This window comes from Grammomys surdaster, unplaced genomic scaffold (assembly GCF_004785775.1).
Source record: "Grammomys surdaster isolate TR1022 unplaced genomic scaffold, NIH_TR_1.0 125621, whole genome shotgun sequence".
NCBI classification, from domain to species: Eukaryota; Metazoa; Chordata; class Mammalia; order Rodentia; family Muridae; genus Grammomys; species Grammomys surdaster.
In genome coordinates, this window is record NW_021620462.1 from 1 (window position 1) to 26,925 (window position 26,925).

Consider the following 26,925-nt stretch of genomic DNA (forward strand, 5'->3'; position numbering starts at 1 on the left):
CCTCATCATCATCATCCTCATTGTACTGGACTCCCATCTCCACACACCCATGTACTTGTTTCTCAGCAACTTGTCCCTCACTGATCTCTGCTTTTCCTCTGTCACAATGCCCAAGTTGCTGCAGAACATGCAGAGCCAGGACACATCCATCTCCTTTGTGGCTTGTCTGACACAAATGTACTTTTTCATGATTTTTGGAAACATGGAGATCTTCCTTCTTGTAATCCTGGCCTATGACCGCTATGTGGCCATCTGTTTACCCCTTCAGTATTCCAGCATCATGAGCCCCAATCTCTGTGTATGTCTGGTGATGCTTTCCTGGGTATTTACTGTGTTCTTTTCCATGTTGCACACCCTACTCTTGGCTAGATTGTCATTTTGTAAGAACAATGTTATCCCACACTTTTTCTGTGACATATCTGCCCTGCTCAAGTTGGCCTGCTCTGACATTTATATTAATGAACTTACGATATTTATCTTGGGAGGGTTTATTACTGTCATCCCATTCTTACTCATCATTGTATCCTATATACAAATTGTCTCCTCAATCCTAAGAATTTCTTCTACTCGGGTTATCCACAAGCTCTTCTCCACCTGTGGGTCCCACCTGTCTGTGGTCTCACTGTTCTATGGGACAATTATTGGTCTGTACTTATGTCCATCAGCTAATATCTCTACTGTGAAGGAGACTGCCATGGCTGTGATGTACACAGTGGTGACTCCCATGCTGAATCCCTTCATCTACAGCCTGAGGAACAGAGATATAAAAGACGCACTGATAAGAGTCCTTTGCAAGAAGAAAATTTCTATATAATGGCAACACTGGAATTTTTATTCAAATTCATCTAGTACATATGTTGGTATCAATATTACAAAATGTATCCCTACTGTGGGATACAAGAATATACTACATAATATCTCTACTGGGCAAAGGTAGTTTTGCAAAGAAGTTCAGTTAGGGAAGATGATTTTAGTGATTCCATTATGCCATCCTCTGCCTTGCATGGGTTATTCTAAAAAAGCATTAGGTGACAGCCACTGTTTATCAGATATACATTCCTTACATTATTTTTTTCTGAAAATAGATTCTTCTCTCATACCATATACCCCAACCACAGTTTCTCCCTCCCAGAACTCCTCCTAGCTTCTCACACTGACATCCTCCTCATATCCACTCCTCCATTTCCTCTTTAGGAAAGAATGGGCCTCCAAGACATGACAGCCAAACAGGGGGAAACTAGATACAATAAAACAAGATGAAAGCCTTCATATTGAACCAGAAAAAGGCAGCCCTGTAGGAGGAAATGACTTTCAAGGGCAAAAAAAGGCCCAGGGGTAGATCTGTTCACACTGTTGGGAGTCCCACAAAACAACAACAAAATCAACAAGCTAACAGCGCTAACATAAACTCAGAGGACCTGGTACAGATCCACACAGGCCCTGTGCCTGCTATTCTGGTCTCAGAGAGATGTGTGAGCCCTGCTTAGTTGATTTGGTGGGCCAAGTTCTCCTGGTGTCCTCCATTACTTCTGATTTGTAGTCTTTCCTACACTTTCATGTGGGGTTTCACTGATCTCCAAGGGAAGAAACTGATGGAGATCTCCTGTTTAGACTATCTCTCCCTCTCTCTCTACATAATCTCAGCTGCTGAATGGAGCCTCTATAATGATGACTGGACATGGCACTGAATTATGATTATAGTAGACTAGCATTAGAAACTTCATTGTTTTTTGGTTTGGTTTGGTTTGGTTTGGTTTGGTTTGGTTTGGTTTGGTTTGGTTTGGTTTGGTTTGGTTTGGTTTGGTTGTTTCTTTGTTTCGCTTGTTCGGTTAGTTTCACCCTAGGTTTCTGGGAAACCCAATCCCTGGTTCCTGGCTATCCAGGCAGTTTAGAGCATAGACTTCCTCTTGTGGAATAGCCTCAAGTTAAACCAAATGTAAATTTGACACTCCCACAAGTTCTGCCCCACCAGTATTCCATCATGTTTTGCAGGCAAGACATATTGTAGGTGGAGAGGTTTGTGACTGAGTAGGTGTCCAGGTTTCTCTTTCTGAAGTCTGCAGAATGCCTTCCTGAGCCAAAAAGACTAGAATGTAGGGGAGAAGGCTCGAATCTCCCACCAGCTGTACTTCTGTTTTCAATGAGATATGTGGATGTTGTCCTCAACAATGGGGGCCCATTGTCAGTTATCAGAAAGCTAACCTCTGTCCTAGCATCAGCCTGGGTTATTTAGGGAGCTCTATGGAATCTCCTAAGCCAATAATTCAACCCAATGCAATAAAGTCCTACCACTGGGATCCTTGGCTTGCTAGAAAAGAAAGTCACTTCAGACTCTGTAGCTCCTATTAGTGGGAGTCCTCAATAGGTTCACCATCATAGATTGCAGGAAGATTCCACTGCACTGTTTCTACATCATTCCCAAAATGCCTCCAATTCCAGCTATCTCTTCCCACACTCTCTCTGTCCACCTCTTCTCTCCTATTTGATTCCTCATGCTTCTGTACCCACATGTAACCAGTTTAACCATAGAATATGTTTTATTTCCCCTTCCCAGGGAGATCCATGTTTTTCCTCCTATATCATTTCTCTTTGCATAAACTTGCTGGGTCTGTGGGTTGTGGCTTGATTATCAGTTCCTTAACAGTTAATATCCAGTTATAGATGAATGAAGAGTATATTTGTCTTTCTGTGTCTGGGTACCTCACGCAGAATCATTTGCATGCAAATTGTATGTCATGAGTTGTTTTGTTCTAATAGTTGAGTAATATCATGTAAATATATGGTATTTTTTATCCATTTTTCAGTTGAGAGATATCTAGGTTGTTTCCAGTTTCTGGATATTATGAAGAAAGCCACAATAAATAGAGTTGAGCAAGTGTCCATGGGGTAAGATGGCATCTTTTGAGTATCTACACAAGAGTGGTATGGCTAGGTCTTGAGATAGACTGATTCTCAATTTTCCCAAGATTTTTTATTTTATCCAAATTCCTCTGTTGACTGCAGTATAATATTTAAATATGAATAAGTGATATATCATATCCTTAGCTGATGCTTCACAGCATCCAAATATCTCAAACACAACCTTTTTCTAATGTCTCCTACCTGTTCTTACTACACTGTTTTTTACATCAGTTTCTCTTTTAACTTTCCCTTCTCTTATTATATTTGTTTTTTCTTTTCTGGCCTGTCCTTACCCTTAAGAAAGTTCTGAGATTCCCCTTGCATAATGGTGTTATTTGTGCCTTTATCTTTTCTGAAATTATTAGCAAGCAGCCATTTAAGTTATATTCACAAAACCATGGAATAAAAGCAGGAATCAGAAAAAAATAGCTTTTAGCATTGTGTTTCATATTCTCTTTAGTTTGCCTGTAATGTTCCTTATGTAGATATTTTTACAGTACTTTGAAACTATGCTATGTACAACAACTAATTAAAACCTATCCCTGACTAGCTTACAAATAAATGAGACTCAGACTAGAGTTATTTTATTTGGCTCTGACAATTATTAGAGGATAACCCTTAATCAACCCTTATAACTGCTGGCCTGACTACTTCCCCAAAGGTGTACCCCAGATACTTGCTGCTTTTCCTGACCACGAGTTCATGTTCCATCACCCCTCATGGTGGTATTTTGGTAGATTATTTTTTGCCTCATTTTGATTTGGGACCTTTTTTATGTCATCTGGATCTTTTATGTCTTGGCATCCAGTTTATGATGTGTGTGTGTGTGTGTGTGTGTGTGTGTGTGTGTTTCTTATATTTTGTCTGTCTGTCTGTTTGTTTGTTTGTTTGTTTGTTTGTTTGTTTGTTAAAAACAGAGAAAAGGCATGGAGTAGCTGGGTAGAGAGGTAGACAGGATCTGGGAGGAGAAAAGGAGGAGAAAGCATAAACAAAATACATTGTATATTTTTTTCTTTCACTTAAAGACAGAGAAGAAAGAGAGAGAGAGAGAGAGGGAGGGAGGGAGGGAGGGAGGGAGGGAGGGAGGGAGGAAGGAAGGAAGGAAGGAAGGAAGAAAGAAAGAAAGAAAGAAAGAAAGAAAGAAAGAAAGAAAAAAGAAAGAAGCCAATGCCTATTTGGCAAAGAATTTCAACATGAAACTCTAAAATTGCTCAAGGAAAAATAGAAGATACACTTCAAGATATAGGTATAAGTAAAAAGGTTGCCAGTAGCTCATTAAATTGGCAAGTGATATTTCATGAAGTTAAAACATTTCTGTACAACAAAGCAAACAGCCTAAGAGCTAAATACAGTCTATAGATTGGGAGAAAATATTTCCCTGCTATACACGATATGGACAATAATATATGTATTATACAAAAGACCTAAAGATATAGAAATATCAAGAAAACAACCAACCTAGTCAAAAAGAGGCTCCATACGAACAAATAAAATTGCATAGCATATATGTACCACATTTTCATTATTATTTCATCAGTTGAAGACATCTAGATTGTTTGTTTCTAGTTGATGTAAACATAACATCAACAAACAAGGATGAGCATACATCTAAACAGTAAGACATATAGCTCTTTGGATATACACCCAGGAGTGGTATAGCTAGTCCAGGTAGTAGATATATTTCCTAGCTCCTTGAGGCACATTCCTACTAATTTCCACAGTGACGGTACCATTTTTTCATTACCACTGACATCAAATAAGAGCTTCTCCTTTTCTCACATCCTCACCAATATTTATTATCACTCATTTTCTGAATCTTAGCCATTCTGCCTGGGGTAAGATGAGAAATCAGTCACTTTGATTTGCATGTCTCTGATTGCTAAGGATGTTGAAAGCTTTTTCAAAAGCCATTTGATATTATTTTAAGAACTCACTGTACAAATCTAATGGACAATTTTGATTTGACTATTTGATTATTTGATGCTTTCCTTTTAGAGTTCTTGAAAATTATATGTAATATTTTCCCCACTCTGTGGCCTTCTCTTAAAATAAATTATCTATTTCCTTTCTTTTTTAATTTCATGAAGCCCTATTTCTTGGCTATTAGAAAATGGAATCCTATTCACAAAATCTTTACCTGTGCTTATATACTGTTAAATAAAGAAAAATGAAATTTTCAGATAAAAGAACAGAATTGAAAAAATATACAAGATAAATTGGATTCAATAAATAAACACTGTATGCTCTTATATAGAGATACTGGCTTCAAATATTTAGATTTCTGTGTTTAATTGTATTATTACTTGTATAAATCAAGAAATTAGTAAATTATCAGGAGGTTGTGGAAGAAGATTAATGGAGGAGAATAGTAAAAGACAGTGATATAAAAATGGAAAGGGAGTAATGGGGGAAAACACATTAAGGTAGAAAGGTATGGAAGAATAAACCATAGAGATGGGTGGAAAGAGAAACGACTAACACTGAGAAAATATGGAGAGTTACTCTTTTTAAGCTTCCATATACGTGAGTGTTTTTATATAAATATATTTACACTGTACATATATGAGACAGGTTAACTTGAATTTCCCAACATATGATGATAAGGCTATACCCAGCAGCCTTACACACAAAGTCCACATGGGATATCTCCTTTTTAGTTGTTACCCAGGGTTCACAGAGAGTCCCACAGCAATTAAGATTATGATCATCACTCTTGGTTGCCTGCCAAAACTTGATTCTTAAGCCCTTATTGCTGAAGATACTGTATGTGTGGTCGTAGAAAGTGAAGAAATAAAACTAGTACTGACCTAGAAGATCCCTCCCTGCTAGACAGCTGTCATACTGCCAGAAGATGACATGTTGGCTATTGGTGAAGAAAAATCATCCATAGTCTTACATAGCTATGAAATCTGAAAGCTACAAGAATGGGGTGCATCTGGCAAAACATGGCATCAGTGCAATAGTGCCCATAAAGTTATGGAAGTAACCAACAGCTTTTTTATTGGATTTGAGGGCCACTGCTCAGGAAGGAACTCATGCCTAGTACTGTAATCCTGACCAAGAATCTATGGCTGGGGAAGCCATAAGCAATAGTTCATAACTTGCTGCTATTATTTTGCTAGACAGATATAGTCACACATTCTTATAAATGCTTATATTCACCATACTCATAGATTAATGCCGTTCTCAATACTTAACAGAAAAAGTTCTTTTTTCCCAATGAATAGAGGTTAAAACGGACACAATTGTCATTGTGTCAAGAAAAAGTGATTATGGAGTGTTTAGCCTTAGTTGAAATACCTATAACATTCTCCCATCCCTCAAGGCTAAAGAATCATCACAAAAGAGAGGGCAGAAAAATTGTAGGGGCCAGGGAATAAATAGGACTGAAAAACAAGTATATCTTTTTAATAGAAGAAAGCCATTGCACCTATGAACTCAGAACTTATGGGTGTATGGACAAAACCAAGCCAGGCAACATTTTACCACAGAAAGGTGAGAGGATCCTGAAACCTCCACCTTTAACTGAGGAGCTATTGGCAGTTGGTGGCTACTAGAAGAGAGACATTTTCTTCTGGTATGTTACCTCTAGTAGATTCCTCATGGTGCACTGAATATCACTACACCCATGCACATGTGAGCATCAATAGAATTGGTGAGAATTTAAAAAAACAAAAAGGACACGCCCGTTCGCGCGCCCTATCTCTGCAAAAGGTGTTTTATTTCTCGGCTGAGTTGCTTTCACCATGGCGGAGATGGCAGAGCTTTGCGAGCTGTACGAAGAAAGCAACGAGCTGCAGATGGATGTGCCGCCCGGCGAGGGCGATATGGAGGTAGGCCGCGGGGTCCGCGGGCCGGTCCCAGAGGAGGACCCCATGGAGGAGGAGGCCGAGCCGTCCGACGCCCGCGCCCAGCGCGGCCTGTTCCCCGAGGCTGGCGCGGACCTGGAAGGTGACGGAGTTCCCTGAAGAGGAGCGCTGGAACGGCGCGATGCACAGGGTGTCCGCCGCGCTGGAGGAAGCCAACAAGGTGTTCCTGAGAACGGGCGAGCCGGTGATGGCCTGGATGGCGGGTTTCAGGCGCGGTGCGAGAAGAGAGAGCCCTTTCGACCAGCTCGCTTTTATCGAAGAGCTGTTTTCGCTGATGGTTGTCAATTGACTGACCGAAGAGCTCGGTTGTGATGAGATCGTTGATCGAGAGTAAATGCTGACGAAAGAGGAAGAAACTACCTGAGAGGGAGAGATTCAACGTTCTGCTATTTTGGGGTTCATTCCAAATAGTTCTGTGCAAAAAATAAAAACAGTTGGTTTTTGTTTCTCGGAATAGAAGACAGGACAGTGAACGACCATGCATTGTGGAAAAGGAGAATCGAGGAAGGAGGAGCGTTAAACCTGAGAATCGGGAGGAGAAAAGACCCAATTGTTCCTGCTTGGTCTCACAGGGGCTCAGCAAAACCTCTGGTACAGACTGTTGATCGAGATGATTTTCCTTGCATTGGAGAAGAGCTTTCTCGTGTTAAGCTTTTAAAGATGGGTTGGAAGAGTAAATCGTGACTGCCAATACAAGAACCTATTTAAGGAATGGGGGAAAATATATCCACAAGATATCTTTAATTAGAACTAAAAGCTATTGAAAAAAACTTTACAAATTCTCTTTTGTGATTTATACACATCTAGTTATCAAAAGCTAAATATGAGGTTTAAGATTGAGTATTCATCAACCCCAAAGGGTAATGAAAGTAGATGTGTGTATAAATGTAAACGTGTTACCATGTGTGCTATCATCTTAAAATGTGTTACGAAAGCTTCTGGAATTTTGACTGCACATGTATCTTCATGATTTATAAAGCTACTGTGATCTCTAATTTGGAAAAATCCATTGTGATGATTTTCAAAGTAAAGAAAAAAACAGGATGCCTTTTTAAGGTTTTGAGTTCATGCATTAAATAAAATGTATGGGAAAGCCTAAAGACAAACTTTCTAATACCCTTTTATACTAGGGAAATTTCGTTCGCTGTTTTTTACCTTGGCAGATGGTAAGACTGTAACTGAAGTTCATACTGTAAGAACTGTTTGCAAAAATTGTCAAGTAAAAAGAAGCCCTGCCTGTATCCATAAAAGATTCATGAGCTATTGTGTTGTCAAACTTTGAAGGTTTTAAACCTACCCAGAAGCCCACCTGGGTGCCTGGTATTCATATTCTCTCTCTCTCTCTCTCTCTCTCTCTCTCTCTCTCTCTCTCTCTCTCTCTCTCCTTCTCTCCCTCTCTCCCTCTCTGCCTCTTTCTCCCCCTTCCCCTCCCCATCCCTCCTTCTAATTATGCTTGTTAATCTTTATGCACCAGCATTGGCGATAATAAATTTTCTTGTTCTGTGAAAAAAAAGGACATAAAGTTGGGGGAGTTTGGGAGTAGATATGAGCAAAATACATTGTACAAGTATTTGAAATTCTCCAATGATCAATAATTATTTTAAATAAGTAAGAAAATAAATTTTAAAAATAAATAAACGACTCTAAAATTGAATGGAAATTTCAAAACAAGGCATATTAAACACTAATGTATACTTTAACACATGTTTAACATCTGTAACCATCATATAAATTAAAACTACTTTTGAGACTCCAGCTTACTCAAATAAGACTGGCTGTTACTGGAATCTAGAGAAATGGCTCAACAGTTGGTAACATTTTTGCTCTTGCAAAGAAAATGAATTTGATTCCTGGAACCTCCATTGTAGCTCAAAACAATCCAAAACTCTATATCCAAGAAATTAAATGTCCTTTTCTGACTTCTGTGTGTTAGACATTCACATGACACATTTACATAAATATTAGTAAAATATTCATAAAAAATAAATAAATACATAAATAAATAAATAAATAAATAAGTCTAAAACCAGAGAATGGCTATTATAAAAATAATATATCTCGAGACAGGGGAAGAGGAGAATCTTCCATGGAATATTATATAGTATTATAAAAAAAGATTTAAAGGGAAACTAGAATAGAAGGATTTCATGGAGTGGAAGGTGGAAGGGCAGGTATAGGAGGGACTAGGGAGAGAGATAAATAATACCAATAGCCTCTTAAGAAGATACATCAGGCTGGGTGTGGTGGTGCATGCCTTTAATTTCAGTATTCAGGAGGAAGAGGCAGGTAGACCTCTGTGAGTCTGAGGCCAGCCTATCTACATGGTATCTTCCAAAATAGCTAGGGATACGTAGAAAAGTCCTGTCTCAAAAAAAAATAGAAAAATAAATAAATGAAAAAGAAAGGAGAATCAACATCAAAACCTACTACTAAAGAAGCTTTCTAAAATATATTCATACACAAAAGAACTTTAATTGCAGCTACCATGTAATGGATGGGACAATTCTCCAATGAGACATCATATAGTACACAAAAAAGTACCAGAAAGGCATTATATCTTATTTGAGTCATTGAGCAAATGGGCTCCATACAAGCACACACCCCAATGATTACAGGCTGTTACAAATGCAATTCTCAAACAATATGTGAAAACAATTTTTAGAAAGTTCACCATATAATTGCTACCATAGGAGCCAGAAAGTCTACACCTAGTTGTCAACCTACAATTACAATAATATTCAAACAAGTGACTGAGTGTGAATGTCTATAATAATACTATTTGTAATTTTCACAAAATAGAAAGAACCATTAGCTGATAATTAGAGAATATCATGTTGCATACTATACAAAGAAATGGGGTAACCAGTGATAAAAGTAATTGAAATACTGATATGTATTTCTATATAGATATAACTTGAAAAGCATCATAGTAATGAAAGTGAGAATCATATGCTATATGGTTCCATTCATATGCAATACAAATGATAGGAAAACATATAAAGTAGAATGGATTCCTATGGCTGCATGAGGTTAGGATGGAGAAAATGGACAAGAGAAATGGATGACACAGGAGGTTGTTTGAAGAAAACACTTGTGTGATAACTGCATAGTTGAATGCATAAAAACTGTGTAACCATACATTTAAAGAAGTGACAATACAAATCTCGTGGATGGTTTCATCACAGGATATAACACAAATTTTCACTAAATTAGAAAGTGAAATAACTACCAGTCACAACTGGTTCTTACCTAAACCAATATACAGAGAATAGAGGTGTCATTGTGCCTGAGGTTACTGATGCTTATGACCAAGGGAAATCATCATTGCAATACACAACTAAAACACATAAACACTATGTCTTTTCCTGAGGCATTCTTTAAGAAATAGTAGTATTAAAACAAGGGCATCACAAGTTTTCAGACAAGTGGATGAAACTACAGAATATCATCCTGAGTGAGGTAACACAGACCCAAAAGGACAAGCATGGTATGTACTCACTGATAAATGGATATTAGGCAAAAAGTACAGAACACCCATGATACACCCCACAGACTCAAAGAAGATAAATAATAAAGAAGACCCAAGAAAAGATACTTGAATCCCACTTAAAAGGTAAAATAAAACAATCATGGGAGGCAGAGGAAATGAGGGACCTGGGTGGGAGATGGAAGGGGAATAGAGGGACAGGGTAAGGTATGAGGAGAAATAGGAGAGAACCCCAAGGGCCAGGAGAATGTATAGAAATATGCAGCTGACTACTATGTCTTTAAAGCAACGTAGAAAAATGTATGTGCTAAAAGATGTTTTATTCATCATGTAGTTTCTGGTTTCTTTTGGCAACTAAATTCAAACTCTCCCTCTTCACCTTACAAAGAAAAGGCAACACCAAACAAGTTAAGGTCAACCAATAAGTATCTCTCCCACTCCACCACCCCAAATTGTAGTCCTCTGTGATCAGTGACTATTATCAGTCACCTCTGAAGGTCAATGAGAGAAGGACTCCTATACAGGTTCTGGTTAATGACTGTCTTTACTGAGTTACTGCATCACCTGGTCTCCTCTGGGACTCACAGCCTCTTAAGCAGGGATGCATTGCAGGGGAGGTGTGACATGTGGTTAGACACTGGAGAGGATTGCAGACCTGGTGACTTCCTGTGCCCACAGTGAATAGGAAGAAAGGAAATATTATCAGGATTTTGGAGTCACCTTGGCCATCCAAGGTAAATTATTGAGATAATGAGCTATTCTCTTCTGTCCTTCCACCCACAGAAGATAACAAACGAATCTCCCACCTCCGGCCTCTTCCCCTTCTTCCCTATCCTTCTTTAGTCTCTCATAACTGAGAGTTTCTTTCTTTCCCTATAATTCCCCATCAAGTAAATCCCATAAATTCTGAACTTCATTTTTTTAATTAGTACTTTTATTTTTTTTACAGTCAAGTGGTTACCATCCTCCTGATTCGCCCTCCCACAATTCCTCCTCCTCCCTGCCTCCAAGAGGATGTTCTGCTCCCTGCCCTGATGCCAGGCCTCCCTACTCCCTGGGACCTCAAGTCTCTCAAGGGCTAGGCACATTTTCTCCCACTGAGGCCAGATCAGGAAGTTCTCTGCTGTATATGTGTCAGGGGCCTCAGACTAGCTCAAGCATGCTGTCTGGTTGATGGCTCAGTGTCTGAGAGATCTCAGGGGTCCAAGTTAGTTGAGACTCCAGTCTTCCTATGGGATCGCCATTCTCCTAAGCTTCTTCCAGCCTTTCCCTAATTCAACCACAGGGGTCCCTGACTTCAGTCCAATAGGTTGGGTGTAAGTATCTGCATCTGTCTCAGTTAGCTGCTTGTTGGGTCTCTCAGAGGACATCCATGCTCCTGTCAGTAAGCACACTATAGCATCAGTAACAGTGCCAGGCCTTGGAGCCTCTCCTTGAGATGGATTCCCAAGTTGGGCTGGTCACTGGATCACCTTTCCCTCAGTTTCTTCTCCATTTTTGTCCCTACAGTTCTTTTAGACAGTAACAATTCTGGGTCAGTGTTTTTTGACTGTGGGATGCCAAACCTATCCCTCCACTTGATGGCCTGATTTTCTACTGGAGGTGGGCTCTACAAGTTCTCTCTCCCCAATGTTGGACATTTCATCTAAGGTCTCTCCCTTTGAATCCTAAGAGTCTCTCACTTTCCAGGTCTCTGGTACTTTCTAGAGGGTCTCCCACTTCCCACTGCCCCCCCAGTTACATATTTCCATTCATTCTGTTGGCCCTCAGGGCTTCTCTCCTGTCTCCTGAGCCCCATAACTGATCATGTTTCCCTTTTTCCATCTCTCTCCCCTCTTCCACTGAGGTCACTTCATCACTCTGACTCTCTTGATTTTCTTCTCCCTCCCAAATAGGATTAAAGCATCCTAACTTGGGTCCTGTTGCTTGCTCATTAACGTTCTTGAGTCCTGTGGACTGTATCCTAGGTATTCTGTACTTTTTTGGCTACCCATTTATTAGTGAGTATGTACCATGCATGTCCTTTTGAGTCTGAGTTACCTCACTCAGAATATTTTCTAGTTCCATCCATTTGCCTGCAAATCTCATGATATCCTCATTCTTAATAGCTGAATAGTACTCCATTGTGTAAATGAACCACATTTTCTGTATCCATATTTCCATTGTGGGACATCCGGGTTGTTTTCAGCTCCTGGCTATCAAAAATTAGGCTGCTATGAACATAGTGGAGCATGTTCCCCTGTGGTATGGTGGGGCATCTTTTGGGTATATTCCCAAGGGTGGTATAGCTGGGTCTTCAAGTAGATCTATGTCCAATTTTCTGGGTAACCACCATATTGATTTTGAGTGTGGTTGTACCAGATTGCAATACCACCATCAATGGAAGAGTGTCCCTCATTCTCCAGATTCTTGCCAACATGTGCTGTCACCTAAGTTTTTGATATTAGCCATTCTGATTGGTATAAGGTGGAATCTCAGGGTCGTTTTGATTTGCATTTCCCTGGTGACTAAGGACTTTGAACATTTCTTTAAGTGCTTCTCAGCCATTCAAGATTCCTCCATTGTGAATTCTCTGTTTAGCTCTATATCCCATTTTTTAAATTGGATTGTTTGGGGTTTTTGGAAGTTGGCTTCTTGTGTTCTTTATATATTTTGGGTATTATCCCTCTATTGGACGTGGGGTTAGTGAAGATTTTGTCTTTGTCCTGAATATGAGTAACCTAGACAAGATAGTCATCCCACTTGGAATATTGAAAGCACCTCTGTTTACTTCCCTGATTCCAATCTTCAGTGCTCTCCTCAAATAGCTTTCCTTTGCTCTTTACAAATACAGTGACAAGCCACACATCCTTCCCTGCTAAAGAAATTGTTCCATGGATCCTGCTGCTCTTAATATAAAAGCAAAATTTTGTTCAGGGTCACTCTTGGTGTTGTGTGCCTAATGACTTTTGCATTTCATTCTCCAGCTATAATGGATTTTAAGAGCTATCTTTCTTTTTTTATTTATTTACATTTCAGATGCCATCTCCTTTCCCCATTTCCCCTCCCTAGAAAACCCCTATCCCATCTCCCTTCCTCCTTTTTGCTTTTATATCATTTTAATTACATGCAAGTATTAAGGTTAGTTCTAGATTGAGTAACTATCAATACAATAGATGCAAATAGTCAAGGAACAAGCAAGACAATAAACATAAATAGTCAAAGAACAAACAAGGCAATAAACAAAGTTCTGTGATCACTGTTTCTAAGGGCTTATCAGGTTGACCAAAATATCTGAGTATGATATTTTCTAGTTCCATCCATTTAGCTAAGAATTTCTCAAATTCATTGTTTTTAATAGCTAGGCAATACTCCATTGTGTAAATATACCACAATTTTTTGTATCCATTCCTCTGTTGAGGGACATCGGGGTTCTTTCCAGCTTCTGGCTATTATAAATAAGGCTTCTATGAACATAGTGGAGCATATGTCCTTGTTATATGTTGGAGCATCTTCTGGGTATATACCCAGGAGTGGTATAGCTAGGTTCGACTCAGGTAATGCTATGTCCAATTTTCTGAGATACCGCCAGACTGCCTTCCATAGTGGTTGTACCAGCTTGCAATCCCACCAACAATGGAGAAGTGTTCCTCTTTCTCCACATCCTCACCAGCATCTACTATCACCTGAGTTTTTGATCTTAGCCATTCTGACTGGTGTGAGGTGGAATCTCAGGGTTGTTTTGATTTGCATTTCCCTGATGACTAAGGATGCTGAACACTTCTTTAAGTGCTTCTTGGCCATTCAAGTTTCCTCAGTTAAGAATTCTTTGTTTAGCTCTGTACCCCAATTTTTAATAGGGTTATTTGGTTGTCTGGAGTCTAATTTCTTGAGTTCTTTATATATATTGGATATTAGCCCTCTATCGGATGCAGGATTGGTACAGATCTTTTCTCAATCTGTTAGTTGCCATTTTGTCCTATTGACAGTGTCCTTTGCCTTACAGAAACTTTGCAATTTTATGAAGTCCCATTTGTCAATTCTTGATCTTAGAGCATAAGCCATTGGTGCTCTGCTCAGGAACTTTTCTCCTGTGCCTAGGTATTCGAAGGTCTTCCCCACCTTCTCTTCTATTAGTTTCAGTGTATCTGGTTTTATGTGGAGGTCCTTTATCCACTTGGACTTGAGCTTTGTACGAGGAGATAAGAATGGATCAATTTGCATTCTTCTACAAGCTGACCTCCAGTTGAACCAGCACCATTTATTGAAAATGCTGTCCTTTTTCAACTGGACAGTTTTAGCTCCTTTGTCAAAGATCAAGTGACCATAGGTGTGTGGGTTCATTTCTGGGTCTTCAATGCAATTCCATTGATCTTCCTGCCTGTCTCTGTACCAATGCCATGCAGTATTTATCACTATTGCTCTGTAGTACGGCTTGAGATAAGGGATGGTGATTCTCCCAGAAGTCCTTTTATTGTTGAGAATAGTTCTTGCTATCCTGGGGTTTTGTTGTTGTTGTTGTTGTTGTTGTTGTTGTTGTTGTTGTTATTCCAAATGAATTTGCAAACTACTCTTTCTAACTCTGTGAAGAATTGATTTGGAATTTTGATGGAGATTGCACTGAATCTGTAGATTGCTTTTGGCAAGATGGCCATTTTTATTACATTAATCCTGCCAGTCCATGAACATGGAAGATCTTTCCATCTTCTGAGATCTTCTTTGATTTCTTTCTTCAGAGACTTGAAGTTCTTGTCATACAGATCTTTTACTTGCTTGGTTAGATTGACGCCAAGGTATTTTATATTATTTGTGATTATTGTGAAGGGTGTCATTTTCCTAATTTCTTTCCCTGCTTGTTTATCCTTCAATATAGGAAGGCTACTTATTTGTTTGAGTTGATTTTATATCCAGCCACTTTGCTGAAATTGTTTTCAGGTTAAGGAGTTCTGTGGTGGAAGTTTTAGGGTCACTTAAGTATACTATCATATCATCTGTAAATAGTGAAATTTTTTCTTCTTCCTTTCCTATTTGTATCCCTTTGACTTTCTTTTGTTGTCTAATTGCTCTGGCTAGGACTTCCAGTACTATATTAAATAGGTAGGGAGAGAGTGGACAGCTTTGTCTAGTCCCTGATTTTAGTGGGATTGTCTCAAGTTTATGCACAGTATGTACTAACAAGTGGATAAAATGCATACAATACAGAATAACTACTCCACAGATCACAGATCCGAAGGAAGCAAATAACAAGGAGGGCCTAAAGGAGAATAATCGAATCTTTTACATAAGAGGAAATAAAAGTTATCAGAGGTGGTTGAGGGAGGAAAATGGGTGGAGAGGGAATGAAGAGGGGATCAGATAGAGAAAGGACAAGAAAGAGTAAATTAAATCTGTTGTGGAGGGTAATCTCTAGGACAGACCAGAGACCTGAGATGGCAAGAGGCCCCAGGGTGTCTATGGAGGTAACTCTAGCAGAAACTCCTAGCAATAGGGATATGAATCTTGGCCTCTTCCTTTAGCCAGGCAGGACTTCCAGTGGAGGGATAAGGACAGCAACTCACCCACAAAAACTTGGACCCAACATGTTTTATGCCTACAAGATTTGCAGGTACAAAGATAGAGCAGAGATAAAGGCAATGTCCAACCAATGACTGCCCCAAATTGAGACTCATCCCATGGGCAAGAACCAATCACTGACACTACTAGTGATACTCTGGTATGCTTCCTGACAGGATCCTAGCATAACTGTCCTCTGAGAGGCTCCACCCAAAAGATGACTGAGACAGATGCAGAGACACACAGCCAAATATTAGATGGAGCTGGGTGGGGATCTTGAGGAAGAATTGGGGAAGGATTGAGGAACCCAAAAAGGACAGGGACTGCACAGGAAGACCAACAAACTCAACTAACCTGGACCCTTAGGGGCTCCCAGAGACTGAACCACCAACCAAAGAGTAGATGTGAACTGGACCTAAACCCACCTCACCTATGTAGCAGATGTGCAGCTTTGTCTTCATGTGAGTCCCCTAACAACTGGAGTGAGGGCTATCCCTGAATATGTTGCCTGCCTATGAATACCATCCCCCTAAATTGCTGACCTTCATTTTTATTTAAATATATTCATCTTGAAAGAGAGGAAACTACACAGAAAATATTTTATATAAATGTAAACATGCATGTTTACATCAGAATTAAGCAAAATAAATTTTTAGGCACAAGATTTTAAATATCATCAAAGGACACAAGGAATCTAAGACAGAAATAACAAGAAACAAAAACACTCAGTTCCTAACACTTGAGTTGGTCTTCCAAACTACTGGTTAAGGCCTGAGTTTCAAAAAGTTTATGTGGAAAGATCCAATTTGGCTGTTCTCAATACATATCTACAAAGCAATTCTTTTTTAAAATAATTAATAAATATCACACACATATACACGTACATGTATACACACACACACACACACACACACACACACACACACGCACACACATACACACTAACCAGTCTCTCAAAAAAGGGAAGGACTTTGGAACTTTCAAGTTTCCCTATTACTCCAGCACACCACCCACAGAGAAAATTATTCTGCTACAGAAATAAACAAGTGGCATTATTACAAATCTCTGGTTTATCTGTATTGCATTTTCCCAATGTTTTTCATAGGATTGCCATGGCATCTCTGTAGAATTAGTCTATCCACCTCACCCATGTGAATATTGCATAGAGCAAATAAAAGATAATTTACAGATTCAGTAGAGACTTGCATGGGCATTGTGTACATATTTCTAGCTTTGTCTCAATGCCTGGAATGTTTCCCTATGTTTACCCCCCATCCTTCACTAGTAGTTGTCTCTGTATCTTCCCCAACCAGAGCAGGAGCACCTGCATGTCTAGTTCCCAGAGTAGGAGCATCTGCATGTCTAGTTCCGTGATGACAGTCCCTGCTTTTGAGGCGCTAATACCAACCAGACCAGGTAGGTAGAACAGTAGTTTGTACACACACCAGGGCATACCCATATGTTGAAAGAAATGAAGAGTTTGTGAAATAGTGCCTGAGGAGCTCTGAGAGAGAGGTTTAGAGTAGGTAAAGAGGAGGGGACAGCAAAGACACAGTGACAGGGAGTCCTTTGGTTGGCACAAGAAAACCCCTGAGACGCCATCTGGGAGACTACATTCTGGATTTCCAAAAATAGCTTTCTTACTCTGGAGGGGGAATCAGAAAGAACCACTGAAGGATTTGTGCAGAGAGCAAAAACTGGAGCCATCTACAAAATGATGTGTGGTGCTGGGCAGGCCAGGTGACCGGGTAGTCTGAGGCACAGAAAGCTCGAGTTATCAAGCCCAGTGCCACATGCAAGTACTTCCTATGGCAACAGTCACTGACTAGCATGCCAACGCCACATGCCTGCTGTTGTAGGGCTGCTGTTGTGAAGGCTGGGGAGGAGAGGCTGGGCCATTGTCCTCGCCTGCGCTGCTGGAGCTGAGGAGCTCTCAGAGTCGGAGGAACGGCTCCCACTGCTGCTGCTCATCTTCTCAATAATGTCCACCTCAGCTCTCAGCTCTCTTTTGATGTCATCCAGCTGGGGCTCAGGTGAGGGGTTATCCTTCAAGGGAGAAGTTTTGCGTTCAGCTGGAGGCTTCGTCGGGGCTCGGAACGGCATGGGTGGAGGTGGAGAGGGCGGCTGTGATGGCTGTGACGACTGTGGGGGCTGTGGGGGACGTGTGGGCTGCTGTTCCATTAGGGCTTGGATTTTGCTGCTTCCCTCAGCTCTTGTCTTCTTGACCTGAAGGCTGCTGCTGAGCTTCTCCAGGACATACTCTCCAGTGTCGTGGTTAATAATGAGCACACAATCTTTCTGATAAGGCCATTTGTTCCCTTTGAACACTGTCATTGGCAGTGTGGACCCAGGGATGTGTGGCAGAGTAATGGTCACTTCATCTCCTTTGCCAACCTGAAGCTCTCCTTCACAGGAAGTGTCTATCGATGCTGGCTTAAAATCGTAGTGAGAAACTCTTCAAGAGAAGATAGCAGATAAGGATCCTCTGAAGAGGACTGTAATTGCTCAGTAAATCATGACAACAACCAACAAACAGCATCTTCTGAAATACAATAAGGTAAGATATAATAAACCCTTCAGCACACCAAAAAGAAAAGAAAAAGGAAAGAGTGGCCTGCGAGAATAAATAACCTCCAGGGTGTGAGGAAATCTTTGACAGGTGCACATCCGACAGAAGATTAATATCCAGAATACACAAAGAACTAAAAACCCTGCAGAACAAGAAACCAAGATACACAATAAAATCAGGCAAAAGGAACTACATAGAAACCTTTCAAAAGAGGACATACAAGTGGCAAATATACACTTTTTCAAGTATTCAATATCCCTCACAACCAGGGCAATCAAAATGAAAACTAACTAGAGAATCCATTTCACTCCAGTAAGAAAGGCCCTTATCAAGAAAACTAACATCATCAAACATTGAGAAGAGGCTTTATTCGCTGTTGGCCAAAGTGTAAACAGTTATAAACAATACATGAATCAATGTGGGCACTTCTTAATAAAACTCAAAGTGGAATTACTACAGCATCCTGCACTACCCAGCATATGCTCTAAGTACTCACATCCTTCCCAGGGATACTTGTAAGCCAAGTATTTATGCTCTGCTTGCAATTGCAGGTGAATTGATTCATCCTAGATGTATATAGATCATGAGTGGAAAGTGAAAAAAATGTACCTAAATACAATGGAATGTATTCAGGTGCAGAAGTTGTGTTGTAGAAGTACCTGTTGAACCAACTATTTGGGGACTAGGAAAGTTGTGGATCTTGGAGAAGGACCTATACCAATAATTTTACTAAGGAACATAATTCAAATCACTAATGTGGGAAAAGATTTTCATATTTTTTATTTTATGTTCATAAGCCTTTTTGGGCTTTATATATGTAAATAGTACAGCACATAATTCCTGGTGCCCACAGACCAGTAGTGCATGTTGGTTCTACTTTAATTTGAGTTACAAATGACTGTGAGCTGCCACATTAGTAGTGAAAAATGACACATATAAGATGCTAGCGAACATGGCTGAAGTATCACTTAGAGAGAGAATAAAAATTATCTGTGTATTGTGATAAGCGATATAGCTGAGATATGAGTGAGGATGAACCAGACAAAGGGAAAACAGAAAAGAGTGGGTGATAGGCCAGAAGAGGGACAACTCTAAAAGGGTGAATGAGAGGTGAAGAGGTTTACCTTAGCATTAAATGATACCAGAAAGGTATGTGAGACCTTATGGAATGTTCCACTGGCACCCACTAGATACTGAAACAGCATTTGTGTGCCTGATAGGATACTAGAAAGGATTTCTTAGAAAGATACATTTAAATTTGAGTTTCTCATGTAATATCTTCATTTTTTCATCTATGGTGATTGAGAGTTTTGATGGATATAGTATTCTGCACTGGTCTCTGTAGTCTTTTGGGGTCTACAAGACATCTGTCCAGGATCTTCTGGCTTTTAAAGTCTCTTTTGAGAAGTCAGGTATAATTTTGATAGATCTGCCTTTATATATTACTTGGTCTTTTTCCGTTGCAGCCTTTAATATTCTTTCTTTGTTTTGTACATTTAGTTTTTTGATTATTATGTAGTGGGAGGATTTCCTATCTGGTCCAATCTATTTGGTATTCTATAAGCTTCTTGTATATTTATAGCCATTTCCTTCTTTAGATTAGAGAAGCTTTCATCTATGGTCTTATTAAAGATGTTTTCTGGGTCTGGAGAGATGGCTCAGTGGTTAAGAGCACTGACTGCCAGAGGTCCTGAGTTCAATTCCTAGCAACCAGATGGTGGCTCAGAACCATCAGTAATGTGATTCCATGCACTCTTCTAGTATGTGTCTGAAGATAGCTGCAGTGTATACTCATACAAGTAAAATAATAAATAAATCTTTGTTTTGTTTTGTTTTGTTTTGTTTTTTAAAAAAGATGTTCTCTGGCCTTTTGGACTAGATATTTTCACCCTCTTCTATTCCTATTATTCTTAGGTTTGATATTTTTATGGTGTCCCAGATTTCCAGGATGTTTTGGGTTAGGAACGTTTTACCCTTTGTATTTTCTTTGACAGATGTGTCAATATCCTCTATGGTATCTTTTATGCCTGAGATTCTCTCTTCCATCTCTTGTATTCTGTTGATAATAATTGGGTCTGTAGTTCCTGTTCTCTTTTAAGTTTTCTATCTCCAGGGTTGACTCCATTTTTTTTATTGCTTCTATTTTTATTTTTAGGTCTTAGACAATTTTATTCATTTCCTTCGCCTGTTAGATTGTATTTTCCTTTATTCCTTTAAGGAGTTTATTTGATTCCTCTTTAAGGACTTCTACCTGTTTGTGTTTTCCTGTATTTCTTTATGGGAAATATTTATGTCCTTTTTAAAGGCCTCTACCATCTTCATGAGATGGGATTTAAGCTCAAAATCTTGCTCATCAGGGCTGGAGAGATGGCTCAGAGGTTAAGAGCATTGACTGCTCTTCCAGAGGTCCTGAGTTCAATTCCCAGCAACCACATGGTGGCTCACAACCATCTGTAATGGTATCTGATGCCCTCTTCTGGTGTGTCTGAAGATAGCAAGTGTGTATTCATATACAGTAAATAAATAAATGTTTTTTAAACAATCTTGCTCATCATATGTGTTAGGATATCCAGGGCTTTTTGTAGTATGAGAACTGGGCTCTGATGGTGCCATATTACATTTGCTTCTGTTAATTATGTTCTTTTGCTTGTCTTTTGCCCTCTTATTGTCTCTGGTGTTGACTGGCCTGGATGTCTTAAGTTGCAGCAGGCCTCCCTGGAGGTAGTTGGAGCTATGTGTCCTAGATCAGTGTAGCACTCCTGGGAGGCATGTGGAGCTGGGGTGTATGGTGGGAGGAGGTATTCTATACTGCAGTTGTAGGTGTGGACTGGAAGGAAAATGGAGCTCTGACATGAGGGCAGAGCCCACAGCTACTGAGCTTGCACAGGTCCCAGCAGGTGGGGGAATTGGGTAGGGGAACCCACCTGTGTGTCCCAGGTTAGAACAGTCCTCTCAGGAGGCAGGAGGAGCTGGGGGGAAGGCAGTGGACTAACCTAAGACTGTCAAGTTAGTCATCTTTAAGGGCCCCAAAAAGGTTAGACCAATAAGGATCAAAATTCCAGAGGTTTGAAAGTTTATGTTTTATTATCATGGACAGAACTTCTTCCAACAGATGACTGACAAGTTTATGAAATTATCCTGAAGGAAGGAATTATAAACACCACCTACGGCCTTGTAAACAATGGTAAATGAATACAACATGGACTTACAAAGTAATCTCACATATGTGAAGAGGGGTTGGATACTGGTAGTAGTAGATACAAGTACCATTTTCATAGAAAGATAAGAAGACAAAATGAATGAACAGGCACAGAAACATGGACTGCTTTCCTATTGGCTCGAGGAAGCTTTAAACATGCCATCTGCTTGCCATATTCCTGTCTTTTACACATATTGGAACACATAGAATGTTGGGGGATGATGTTTAAAGTTTTATAGGTTCTATACCTGATCTAAGTCCTCTGTCATGTAGAATTGATCTGCTGTCCTTGGAAGCCTTCCCTGAGTGTGTGGTTTTCTATGGTCTCATTCTGCTTAAAAACTACTGCTGGGTGGGCTGCAGAGATGGCTCAGCAGCTAAAGTCTAGGTTCAAAACTAAAAATATAAAAACTGTGAGTCACCATCCTCTGCACCTGCGCTGTTATGCCTGATTCCCTGTCTCTATGGATTTCTCCAAAAAGACTGCTTGAAGAGAAATCCAAACTTAGGTGATAGGCTGCCAAGTGTATCTCCTTGTTCCTGTTTTTGTTCCTGTTTTGTTCCTGTTCCGGTTTTGTTCCTGTTTTATGGGGAGTATAAAAGGGAGCTACACAGTTGAAAATATAGCATTTGGTCTTTACCAGATGACTCCTTGTCTTTCTTTCTTTTGCCCTCAGCCCTCCGCCGATCCAAGGAACTCAGTCAGCTATGCTGGCGTAGCTGACAAAAAACTACTGATTTTTTTGTGTAATTTTTTCTTGATTGAGACACATTAAATTATTAACAATCAGAATAATGGCTGGTAAGCTGAGGTGGTTTTCAGTCACCCTTCTTCACTGCTCACCCCTAATAAAGTAGGCTCCAGTCAAGCAGAAGGCCTGTTCATTACCCAAGCAGACAATGAATATGATTCTTTTCATGCTTTTTTTTCTCTTGGTGCTACTATTTATTAGTTTTGTTAGCTTTCTTTGTTGTTATTCTTTTAAGTCTACCTTCCCCTACGTGTAGAACGGAGTGATTGGTGATTGTAATTGGTCTCCACTGTAGATCACTGAGGAAAATTGGTCCTTGAAAGGCCTTAGGTGATTATAGGTGATTATTTTGTCTTTAATTCATTATACAGGATCTGGAATCCTCTGGGATGTAGGACCCATAAGGCCCAGAGATGGCAGCAGGGGTTGTGGGTAGAGATGGTGCAGATCGGTGATGAGTACAGAAGCTGCTATTCCTGTGTCTGCAAATAAAATGAAGGTGAGTAGGATCATCAACCAGAACCTTTGAATCCACATGAATTTCCAGTGTGATGCAGGACAGTTTTTGAGGTATGATAACATTCTTCTTTTCTCTGTCTCCAAGACTGCACCACTGTGCAAGTATTTTTTTATGATCATCATGTAACCCCTTTCATATTGATTCTCTCCTTAAAATTATTCATTTTTTTCTCTCAGAATCCTACCATTTCAACACAGGAGCAGCCCTGTGAGGTGGGGTTCAGTGATGTACTGCTGAAGGGTTGTTCACTATACTTTCACCTGTAGGGTCTTCACAAACTCTGAACAATTGTGATGATCTATTTTATCTGTGCAAGTTCACGAATCTCTGGTATTGAATGAGGGTACTACTAAGCCAAGTCCATCAAGGTTACATTAATATCATCTATGTGTTCATGTAAATGTACAATAAGAGCTTCTCAACCAAACTCAGTGCTTCTACAGAATCCAAGGAGATAGAAAAGTGGAGAAATAATTCCCTTATGATTTTTGTGTGCTGTTCCATTTGAGAACTGTGGGCTTGACATGTAAAGAAGGTATGAAGTTCATTGGCCCATCAGTGGTAATAGTTGATGGTGATTTCTGTGGATGCTGATCTTTGCACACGTGCATACAAAACACAAAAGTAGTGTTCATTACATGAGAAGCAGAAACTAGGCATTGTAGCACATTCATGTCTTCCCAGTGTTCAGAACACAAATGCAGCAGTATTGCATTTTTGAGGCTGATCTGGGGTACATAAGGATAGCATCTTTTAAGTTATGTTTGGTTTTTTCCTACATGATTTCCCCTCTATAACGATAATCCACAATGTCTAAGTGTGAAAAATCTAAATTCAGCTGCAACAAGCACGGTCAATCTGTGAAGATGCAAGCAATCAGAATAAGTTATACCATTCAGAATAAGTTATACCATTTCAGAGAAAGTTGCTGAGGTCTGTTGACATTTCTTCTGTTTTGTCTGCTTTGCGAAATCTGACAGATTCATTAGACAGTGTTGTCCAGAATCAAAGAATGATATCTCTAGGGTGAGTGTGTGTGTATGTGCATGCGTGTGTGCATGCACATGTGCGTGCGCGCGTGCGTGCGTGCGTGTGTGTCCATTCACGGGATTTAGAACATAGAATTGATAGTGTTAGAGACTGATAAAGGAAACATTTGAAGTACTGTCTAGATTACTGAAGTCCCTGAGAATAATAGAGGTTAAACACTTGTAACTAAGACAGAAGATGCAAACTTTTTCTCTAATGAACTGTCCTTTTTCCCTAATTGCTTCATCTGTATGCATGGAGCTCACCAAGAGATGAAGCATTAGTTTTTTTACTCAAAGTCTACAGATTTTAATGCTATTTAATTTTAATTTCTATCTACATAGAAACTAGAATTTGTCCTGACAAAGTGGGAGCCAGTTAAGCATAAGCCTTGATTGTCACCTAAACAAAGAATGAGTTTGCATCTTTCCATACTTTGTTTACTCTATTTTTGCTATTTGTTTGTTTTGTTTGTTGTTGCTGCTGTTGTTATTGTATAAATTCTACCTTCTCATAAGTGTAAGAAGGAGAGATTGGTGACTATAGTTTGTTTCCATTAGAGATCCCTGATGTAAATCATTCCTAGTAAGGTCCTGGGTAATTACTATCTTTCATGAGTTATTCAGGATCTGGACTCCACTCGAATGCAGGGTTCCTAAGGCCCAGGGATGGGAGCGGAGGGTGGGGGGGTTGTGAGTAGGGATGATGTAGATAGGTGATGAGTACAGAGGCTGCTAGTTCCTTTGTCTGCAAATGAAATGAACATGAGTGACAGCTCTGGCACTGCCCGCGGTACCAAGCTCAGACGTAGGTCTAGGGGATTAAAGAAAGACTCAGACTCAGGTCATCCATTATGAGAGAATGCCAGTGCCTTTACTGAGCAGGTTCAATATATACACCAAGCCAGGGAAGGAAAAAATTCAAACTCAGGAAAAAACAGGAACTCAACTGGGGGGCAATAGGATGTCAAGTGTAAATTCCCTTCCTGGGGCACCATGTATTAGTCAGGATGTGAAAAAGCAAGAACTCAACTGGGAGGCAATAGGATGTCAAGTGTAAATTCCCTTCCTGGGGCACCATGCCTTAGTCAGGATATTTTGATCCTAGAGGAAACACAGAATGTTACTTAGTAGACAGCAGCATATAGAAAGGCTCAGCCAGGGCATAGCAGCCCTTCAGGGTCCTACACATGAGCAGGATCATGAAGCAGAAGCTATGACTCAGCTTCAGCAGAGCTGGGGCCATTCAAGAAAATAGGCAGGTGTCTTGCTGTTAATCCACACAAATTTCCAGGGTTATCAGGGTCGTTTTCTTGGGTTCATGGATTTCTGACAAAAAAAAAACTGAAATTTTTTTTACTGTACTATGACAGACTGGAGGGGTAAGAGAATGTGGAGTGCTTTAGAAACAATAAAGTGAAGACATGAATTTCACTTGGAACTTTTGAGCTTCTGATGCCTGTCATACAAGCAATGGAAGGAAGATTATTAGTTAACAGTGGAACAGAAATCTATGTTACAGGGACATGCACATCTGAGTTTGAAATGCTAACCTAGGCACTGGGATACGTGAGATTTTCCTGAAATTTATATAAAATTATGCTGATAGAGTTTAAGCAAATTCTTCAAGAACATCTTCAAGAATATGCAAAATAATAGCAAATTACAAATGAACAAACAACAGTTACCCAGGATGAGCAGGTAGCAAGAGAGAAAAGCATTGGTCCATTTTGTATCTCAGTAGAACTGTCTATAAAGGGATGAGATATTGGAACCCATTAAAGAAAAGTTGAAAAATTATGAATGATTGTAATGATTGCAAGCATTGGAAGTTTTGAGATTATAATTACTATCACTTAGAAGGGGAATAAAATAGTCATAGGAGACAAATGGATGAAAAAAACTGGATGGGAGAGGGTATAGGGAGGGGAATGGAGAGGGTTGTGATCAATGTGGAGGGAAACAGGAGAAAGGGCCAGTGGGTCAGAGGACCAGAAGAATAAATGGAAATCAGCAGCTGGTGTAGGGGGTGCGGGCCATCTTTATGATATGCCAAAGACCTGGGGTGAGGGAGACTCCTAGGAGTCTATGGGGTGGTTTTAGCTTAGACTCCTAGAGTGAGCATATGAAACCTGAAGTGGCCACCTCCCAAATCCAGGAAGAACCCAAAGTGGAGAGATAAGAACAACAATCCACCCACAAAGCTTTTGACCCAAAATTTGTCCTTTCTACAAGAAATGCAAGGGCAAAGATGGAGCAGAGATTGAAGGAATAGCCAACCAATAACTGTCCCAACTTAAAACCCATCCCAAAGGCAAGCACCAATCCGTGACACTGTTAATTATACTCTGTTGTGCTTGCAGACAGAAGCCTAGCATAACTGTCTTCAGAATGGCTCCACCCAGCAGCTGACTGAAACAGATGCAGAAGCTCACAGCCAAACATTGGACACAGCTCAGGGAGTCTTATGAAAGAGTTGGGTGAAGGACCCAGGGCCCTGGAGGGCACAGAAGCTCCACGAAAAGACCAACAGAGTCAACTAACCTGGATCCTTGGGGACTCTCAGAGGCTGAACCACCAACCAAAGATCATCCCCTGGCTGGACCTAACCCCCAGCACCACACTGCACATAGGTAGCAGATGTGAAGTTTGATCTTCATGTGGTTCCACCAACAAATGGAACAGGGGCTGTTCCTAAAGCTGTTGTCTGTAGATCAAATTCCCCTAACTGAGCTGCTTTGTCTGGCCTCAGTGGGAAAGGATGTGCACAGTTCTGCAGGGATTTCAATTGCCAGGTTGGGGAATACCTGGGATGGGCTTCACCTTCTCGGAGGAGAAGGGGAGGAGAAGTGGGGGAGAGTAGGAGGGACCATGTAAGGTGAGTACCTAGAGGGGGGCAGTGCCAGATATAAAAGTGAATGAATAAATTAATTAATGGAGGAAAATATAGTTTCTATGATGATTGGCAGATCAATTGTTGTAGAACTTATGCCATAGATAAATATTCATTTTTATTTTGAATTTTAAAGGACAATGATATTCACTCATTAGGATACTGGAGACAAAGA

At 40.1% G+C, this 26,925-nt stretch overlaps 1 protein-coding gene and 2 pseudogenes across 1 annotated transcript; 2 read left to right on the forward strand and 1 right to left on the reverse strand.

Moving 5' to 3' along the window:
* Positions 1 to 6: 6 nt before the first annotated feature.
* On the forward strand, positions 7 to 814 carry LOC114638711 (olfactory receptor 1468-like). The gene has a single exon (XM_028787278.1). The coding sequence runs from the start codon at positions 50 to 52 to the stop codon at positions 812 to 814; it is 765 nt and encodes a 254-aa protein (XP_028643111.1). The 5' UTR covers positions 7 to 49.
* Positions 815 to 6,609: 5,795 nt separating this feature from the next.
* On the forward strand, positions 6,610 to 7,342 carry LOC114638682 (annotated as a pseudogene).
* A 10,272-nt stretch (positions 7,343 to 17,614) lies between these two features.
* Positions 17,615 to 19,224, reverse strand: LOC114638698 (annotated as a pseudogene).
* Between the last annotated feature and the right edge of the window lie 7,701 nt (positions 19,225 to 26,925).

Coding starts and splice junctions, on each gene's coding strand:
- LOC114638711 (XM_028787278.1), top strand. CDS start 50: ATGTACTTGTTTCTCAGCAACTTGTCCCTCACTGATCTCTGCTTTTCC.